Source organism: Bidens hawaiensis, unplaced genomic scaffold (assembly GCF_021521415.1).
Source record: "Bidens hawaiensis isolate Kalapana, Puna unplaced genomic scaffold, B.hawaiensis_p1.1 tig00028865_1, whole genome shotgun sequence".
NCBI lineage: Eukaryota > Viridiplantae > Streptophyta > Magnoliopsida > Asterales > Asteraceae > Bidens > Bidens hawaiensis.
In genome coordinates this window covers 275,589-283,603 of record NW_027494746.1, presented here as the reverse complement: position 1 = coordinate 283,603, position 8,015 = coordinate 275,589, and the positions used below count along the sequence as shown (strand labels likewise).

Here is an 8,015-nt window from a genome sequence, read left to right as displayed (position 1 = left end):
TATTATTATGGCAGCGAACCCCGAAAATATCCGTTGTAACGGTTACACAATTCGATCAACCTTCAAAGTATATAATATAAGATAATATAGAAAACTGTAATTCAATCCGTACGGACGATCAATTTGCATGGAATATGATTTATTCACATTCACATACATTTGCTAATTGTTCTCCAAATTATTAGGTTTTGTGTTGTTAGGGTTATTATTATTATTATTATTATAGGTTTTAATAATTAATTGCTGATGATGGAGGTTTATTAAAAATGAAGAAGAACAACAACAATAATAATAATAATAAATGGAAGAAGCAGTGTGGATTTGTTATGATATCTGTGATGGTAGTATTAGTTGGTGTATATCTTAATCCATGGAGGCACTCTTTCAATTATTCACTCCTTAATGCTACTTACATTTGCTCCGAGGTATGATTTCATTCGGTCCGGTCGGTTTACAACTTGAATTTGTGTTTTAATTATGTGAATTATGCAATTGCTGTGTGTAGAACTAGGGTTTAGATAACAAATTATAATACTAGACAGGGATTTATGTGGTTTGGTCTAAGCTGACCTGTGTCCACTGGCTGCAACTAGACCTGTAAACAAACCGAATGAACAAGAACAGAGGCATGTTCATGTTTGTTCATTTAACTTTAACTAAACATGATCATGAACATGAAAAGCTAAACGGACGGATTTCCTTGTTCGTGTTCGTTCGTTAAGAAAATGAGCATGTCCATTGTCTGTTTATGTTTGTTCATTAAATATTTAAATGAATTGTTCAATAACATAAACAAACACAGACATAAATGAACACAAATGAATAAACGTATTGCATATTTGATGTTTTCCTTATTGGGTTAACGTATTGCATATTTGATTAGTTTGAAAAATGATAAAATCGCATAGTCAATGGGTTACACGAACGGACATAAACAAACGTAAATAACAAACATTAGAAAAAAGACGAACGTTAATTAACATAAATGAACGAACGAAATCCATGTTCATTTTCGCTCATTTAATTAAATGAACAGAAACTTTTGCTCATGTTCGTTCGTTTGTTAAATAAACGAACTTCCCGCCGAACAGTTCATTGAACGTTCAGTTCGTTTATAGGCTTAGCTGCAACCAGGAATTTATAAGTGCTTTATGCTCTCTACTCTCTTGATGAGAGATTACAAGTACAAGATGTGAATATATAAGTGGGCCCTAATAAAGAGTTATAGGCCGGTCCTAAACCTTCCACGCCTTCAATCCAGTTAACATTACTAATTTGGCTTTGTTTTGTTTTTTTTTTATTTTGTTGAGTAGGATACTTGTGATACAGGCATAATTGAGGAATGCTGTTGCGATTACGAGAGCATTAATGATATCAATGCAGCAATTCTACATCCATTGTTGCAAGAGCTTGTTAAAACTGCTTTCTTTCGATATTACAAGGTCTTATATGCTCTAAACAGTAACTAAAATATTGTTAATATATTGAATAATTATAATTTCAATTGTTTGATTGTACATATGACAGGTAAAGTTATGGTGTGATTGCCCATTCTGGCCTGATGACAGTATGTGTCGCCTGCACGATTGCAGTGTATGCGAGTGTCCAGAACATGAATTCCCGGAACTGTTTAAAAATCCATCACTGCATATTCTTCCAAAAGATGACCCTGTATGTCAAGAGGGAAAACCCGAGGCTACTGTTGACCGAACACTAGATGCTAAATCGTTTAGAGGATGGGTGGAAGTTGATAATCCATGGACTCATGAAGATGAAACTGATAATGGTAATAGTGCAGCACATAATATTCATTTGATTATGGTTATTATGGTGCATGTTCTATTAACATTGTGTTAATTGATATTTTGAAAATGCGCAGGCGAAATGACATATGTTAATCTGCAACTGAATCCCGAACGTCATACAGGGTATGCAGGGCCATCAGCGAGACGCATATGGGATGCTATATACTCAGAATATTGTCCAAGATGTAAGCATATATATATATATATATATACATATTTACATTGTGGTGATATGAAAGTGCAAAATGCATGAAAGTACATTAAAAATTAAACTTTTTCTCAATTAAGAATAATTTTTTTGTGCAGATGCGTATGGAGAGACGTGCCCCGAGAAGAAAGTATTATACAAACTAATATCTGGTCTACACACTTCAATTTCAAGTCATATAGCTGCTGATTATCTTCTTGATGAGGCTACCAATAAGGTTCATTTTATATGATCCTAATTATGAAAAATATTATGCTATATATGAAGTAATAATAACTAACCATTTATTGGCTACAATACAGTGGGGTACAAATCTTGAATTGATGCGTAATCGTGTCTTGAAACATTCTGACCGTGTGGAAAATCTTTACTTCGCTTTTTTATTTGTTCTTAGAGCTGTGACAAAAGTGAGTGATCTTTGACGGTTATTTACATGATTACTTGAACAAAATTATGTTTTTTTTTAAATATGTATGTTACATGTTACAGGCAGCTGCTTATTTGGATCAAGCTGAGTATGACTCTGGTAACCATGTGGAGGATTTGAGAGCTCAATACTTGATTCGACAACTCGTTCACGATTCAAAATTGCAAGATGCGTGTGCTCTTCCGTTTAATGAGGCTGAACTGTGGCAAGGCCAAGGTGGGCCCATGCTCAGGCAGCAAATTCAAAATCAGTTTCGAAACATCAGGTTTTTATTTTCTGAATTCTAAATTCAGTATATGTTATAACAGGTCAAATGATATATAATAACCTCGTTAAGTTAAAAGGAAACGGGTCAAACGGGTCGAAAGTCATCCAAAGCATGCTTTTAGTCGATAACAATTTCTTAATCTCTTTAGTATGTGTAAAAAAGAAGATGGTTGTAGTGAAAGTAATGTTTATTACTTGAATGTGTGAATAATAGAAAGACAACTACATCTATTTATACACAAACAAACCCTAGCTTTCAACCCATAAAAGGCCCATGGGCTTTAACCAACTACATGGGCTAAAACCCTAATTATAACTAAATACAACTAACACTCCTCCTCAAGTTGGAGCATAGATGTTAATCATGCCCAACTTGTTACAAATAAAATCTATCTGAGCTTTCCGGAGCGGTTTAGTTAGAATGTCCGCTAGCTGAAAATTTGTCTTCACATGAACTAGTTGAATGGATGGAGGATCAGTTTGTGTGCCTACTACTCGATCTCTGATAAGGTGGCAGTCGACCTCAATATGTTTTGTCCTCTCATGAAATACTTGATTCTTGGCTATGTGAATGGCTGATTGACTATCACAGCATAACCGCATCAAGTCATTAGAAACAACCCCGAGTTCTATGAGAAGACGACGTACCCATGTCATCTCTGATGTTACATCTGCCATGGCTCTATACTCCGATTCGGCACTCGACCGGGAAACCGTGTGTTGCTTCTTACTCTTCCATGATACAAGATTTCCTCCAACAAACACACAATATCCGGTGGTAGATCGTCGAGAAATCGGACAACCTGCCCAATCTGCATCTGAGAACCCTGATATCCGACCATCTCCTTCTTCCGTGAAGGCACCCACACGACAATGACCCTGATCAGAGTATAATATACCCAAACCAGGTGAGGTCTTAAGATATCTTAAGACACGAATGGCAGCATCCCAGTGACCGGTGTATGGCGGTGTAAGGCCCCGTCACCGGTAACCCTACTTTCGTGTTGGATTTACTCATAAACACAGTTCTAAATATCAGAGTTAATTAAAAACTTTACGCGGAATATAAAACTTTCATAAAACATTACATATCAATTCATAATCATGTCTTAAAACATTCCTCTTGTCTTTCAAAATCAAAACATAACTTATAAAACATATCAGATCTTCAGATGCCAGGCTTTAGTCTTCTGCCATGTGTCCTCCACTCAAGCCAGCTGTCTCATCCTACTCACCTGCGTGCATACTAAAAGTCAGCTACGCTGAGTGAGTTCTAGTTAATCATACAATACCATACAATACCTTATTACATACATACGTACTTAACCTCATAACTTTCTTTCATACACACATAAGTACTCATACCTTCATTCTTACTTACATACTTTCTTTCTTACTTACATACTTTCTTTACATTCATAATCATACGTTTTAAAGAGCCTTTCGCCCTATAACCTCACAGATATTATAAGGGTCTGGTCCCTAACATCACAGATATTATAAGGGTCTGGTCCCTAACATCACAGATATTATGAGGGTCTGGTCCCTATCCTCACAGATATTGTAAGGGTCTGGTCCCTAACATCACAGATATTATAAGGGTCTGGTCCCTAACATCACAGATATTATAAGGGTCTGGTCCCTAACATCACAGATATTATAAGGGTCTGGTCCCTTGTTTTCGAATATTAGTAGGGTTCGATTCCCTCTTCGTTACCATACAACCATACATCATACCTCGAGTATTATTAGGGCTCGGTACCCTTTTCGTAACCATACAACCATACAACCGTCATTTCCTTCTTTTATTAACTTTATTACGTTCATACACATAAACATACATATCATACTTACCATATTTATAACGTTACAACCTGACAGTACATGCAATATCCGAAGATCGTTCACGTACCATCAAGCAATCATTCATACATATCACATATATCACATATGGCATACACTTATTACTTAGGATAAATGTATTAACAACACATCAAGTATGCACACAGCCCCGAAAACATAACAAGGAATGGGGCTAGAAACTCACCTGGATCCTGTTACGCTCGCCGTTGATCGTAATTCCTTTCTTTAACTGGGCTCGGCTAACTGTATAATATTTACACATATCAATTAACTACTACTACTCGTTTTGTATTTCTATCTATATATGACCCACAACGAACGGGGGTCCGGGGGCAGCGCCCCTGGCAGCGGGGTTCTAGGGGCGGCAGCCCCTAGCGGGGTCCAAGGGGCAGAGCCCCTGGCTGGGGTTAAGCTGCCAGGTCAGCTTGGAAAAATTTTATTTTCGATAACTGCCTTAACACATTTTCCATTAGGTTTTTAATTTATTTTCTAAACGAACTTCACTTCAGGCGAAGTTAAACCTCGGGCGAACTTGGCTTCAGGCGAAGTTAAACCTCAGGCGAACTTGGCTTCAGGCGAAGTTAAACCTTAGGCGAACTTGGCTTCAGGCGAAGTTAAACCTTAGGCGAACTTGGCTTCAGGCGAAGTTAAACCTTAGGCGAACTTGGCCGTAGGCGAAGTTATCCTTAGGCGAACTTGGCTTCAGGCGAAGTTAAACCTTAGGCGAACTTGGCTTCAGGCGAAGTTAAACCTTAGGCGAACTTGGCCGTAGGCGAAGTTAAACCTTAGGCGAAGTTACGCTTGAAGGTGAAGTTCATCAGGCGAACTTAATCTTGCAGGCGAAGTTATCGCGCTGCAGATCTGTTTGCCCATAAATCCTTCGTTTCTTAGCCAAATAACTCGATTTTGGTACCCACGGAATCGTATGATCGGCGCCTACAAATCCCAACCATCAAATCGGCCTAAAATCGACGTTTTAGGGGTCCGATTTGGGCAGTTTGGGTTTCGGGTCCGGTTAACCCATCCAATCCTAACCATTTTCAGTAATATTAGCTTTGGTGGATTTGTTCTTACCTTACCAACTCAGATCTATCAACAAAATCTCGGGTCTCGGCTTCGAATCTTGATCGGTTAGAATGTGTGTGTTTTGAGTGTGTGAAGAAAGAAGGTGGAAATGAAAGATTGGGTTTGGGATGGGATATTTATATCCCTCTAAGCCCACGGACCCGAGGCCCATTCTCATTTAACCCATCTTACGCAATCTAAGCCCAACTCCCTCGTTACTCGACATTAAATAATTAACAACGTGAAATCACTAAACATAACTTTCTTTATTTATAATTAAAATTTCAGGATGTTACAAGTCTTCCCCCCTTAAAGAGGTTTCGTCCCCGAAACCTAACTATTAAATAAACAAACTAGGGTAAAACTTGCGCATCTCATCCTCGACTTCCCAAGTAGCATCTGATCCCTTGCGGTGTTTCCATATCACTTTTACCAAGGGTATCTTGTGACGAAGCTGCTTCTCCTTGCGATCAACGATCTTTATCGGTTGCTCGATGTAGTTCAATTGTTCATCAACCTCAATGTCCATTAATGGCACGTGAGACGTGTCATCAGCTAGACACTTCCTCAGATGAGAAACATGGAAGGTTGAATGAATTCCTTCTAACTCATCGGGTAAATCCAGCTTATAAGCTACTTCCCCCACACGATACAAAATTTTAAATGGTCCAATGTACCTCGGACTTAGCTTCCCTCTCTTTCTAAAACGGATAATTCCTTTCCAAGGCGAGACCTTAAGCATCACATAGTCGCCAACGTTAAACTCAATTGGTCGTCGCCGCTTATCTGCATAAGACTTTTGTCTGTCTTGAGCGGCTTTCATTCTTGCTTTGATCTGATCGAACTTTGAAGACGTTTCTTGAACCACTTCTAGGCTTCCCATTTCCTTTTGACCAATCTCACCCCAACACCCCGGGGTTCTACATCGTCGACCGTAAAGCATCTCAAACGGTGGCATACCAATGCTCGAATGGTAACTGTTGTTATAGGAGAACTCTGCCAGATGCAGATGATCATCCCAGCTTCCACCAAAATCTAAAACACAAGCACGTAGCATATCCTCAAGGGTTTGGATCGTCCTTTCGGACTGTCCATCGGTTTGAGGATGGTACGCCGTACTGATGTTCAACCTCGTCCCCATAGCTTCATGGAATTTCTTCCAGAATCTTGAAGTAAACCGTGTATCTCTATCAGACACGATCGATAACGGTACTCCATGCTTGGTTACAATTTCTTTAATGAACAAGCTTGCTAACGTTTCTGATGAGATGGCCTCTCGTATGGGTAGAAAGTGAGCACTCTTGGTCAAACGGTCCACAATCACCCAGATGGTATCATGATGCTTAGCTGTACGAGGTAGCTTAGTTATGAAATCCATAGTGATGTGTTCCCATTTCCACTCAGGTATCTCTAGCGGTTGCATCTTCCCATAAGGCTTCTGATGTTCGGCTTTGACTTGTAAGCAAGTTAAGCACTTACCGACATAATCTACTACATCATTCTTCATTCCAGGCCACCAGTAATCCCTTTTCAAGTCTTGGTACATCTTTGTAGCTCCAGGATGGATTGAGTACCTTGACTTATGAGCTTCATCTAAGATTCGACTTCTAAGATCACCATGGCGTGGGATCCACATGCGGTCAAATCTAGTCTTAACTCCATGAGTGTTTTCCACTAACTCATTCTGCTGGCCGAACACCCTTTCTTTCTTTACTAACCCTTCATCTACTAACACCTCTGACTGCACCTTGATGATTTCTTCAAAAAGACTTGAGTTCACAATCAGCTGGTATGACTTCACGGTTGCTAGGACTTCCTCATTTTTACGACTTAGCGCATCAGCGACCACGTTAGCTTTACCGGGGTAATACTTAAAATCACAGTCGTAATCCTTTATCAATTCTAACCATCTTCTCTGCCTCATGTTCAATTCTTTCTGCTCGAAAAAGTACTTTAAACTCTTATGATCTGTATAGATAGTACACTTAGTACCGTACAGATAATGCCTCCATATCTTAAGAGCATGCACTACGGCTGCTAACTCCAAATCATGCGTCGGATAAGTACTCTCATGGACCTTCAACTGTCTAGACGCGTAAGCTATCACTTTCCCTCGTTGCATCAACACGCAACCTAGCCCTTGATGCAAGGCATCAGCACACACAACGAAATCCTCGTCACCATCGGGTAGAGCAAGGATTGGAGCTTGCGTGAGTCTTCTCTTTAATTCTTCAAAGGCTTCTTCTTGAAATTTTCCCCAACTGAATACTATCGACTTTCGGGTCATACCGGTCAGCGGTGCGGCTATCTTGGAGAAACCTTCGATGAATCTCCTGTAGTAGCCGGCTAACCCTAGGAAACTTCGTATATCAGTCGGATT

The 8,015-nt window shown here is 39.4% G+C and overlaps 1 protein-coding gene across 1 annotated transcript in view; it reads left to right on the top strand.

Moving 5' to 3' along the window:
- Window positions 1–326: 326 nt before the first annotated feature.
- The window catches only part of LOC143577868 (endoplasmic reticulum oxidoreductin-1-like), a 33,754-nt gene continuing 26,065 nt past the window's right edge, over window positions 327–8,015 (top strand). Inside the window, exons 1-7 of the mRNA XM_077061593.1 lie at window positions 327–425; window positions 1,314–1,442; window positions 1,528–1,786; window positions 1,880–1,990; window positions 2,112–2,230; window positions 2,316–2,420; window positions 2,503–2,705. Coding sequence (XP_076917708.1) covers window positions 327–425; window positions 1,314–1,442; window positions 1,528–1,786; window positions 1,880–1,990; window positions 2,112–2,230; window positions 2,316–2,420; window positions 2,503–2,705 — 1,025 coding nt within the window. The remainder of the gene's footprint in view (window positions 426–1,313; window positions 1,443–1,527; window positions 1,787–1,879; window positions 1,991–2,111; window positions 2,231–2,315; window positions 2,421–2,502; window positions 2,706–8,015) is intronic.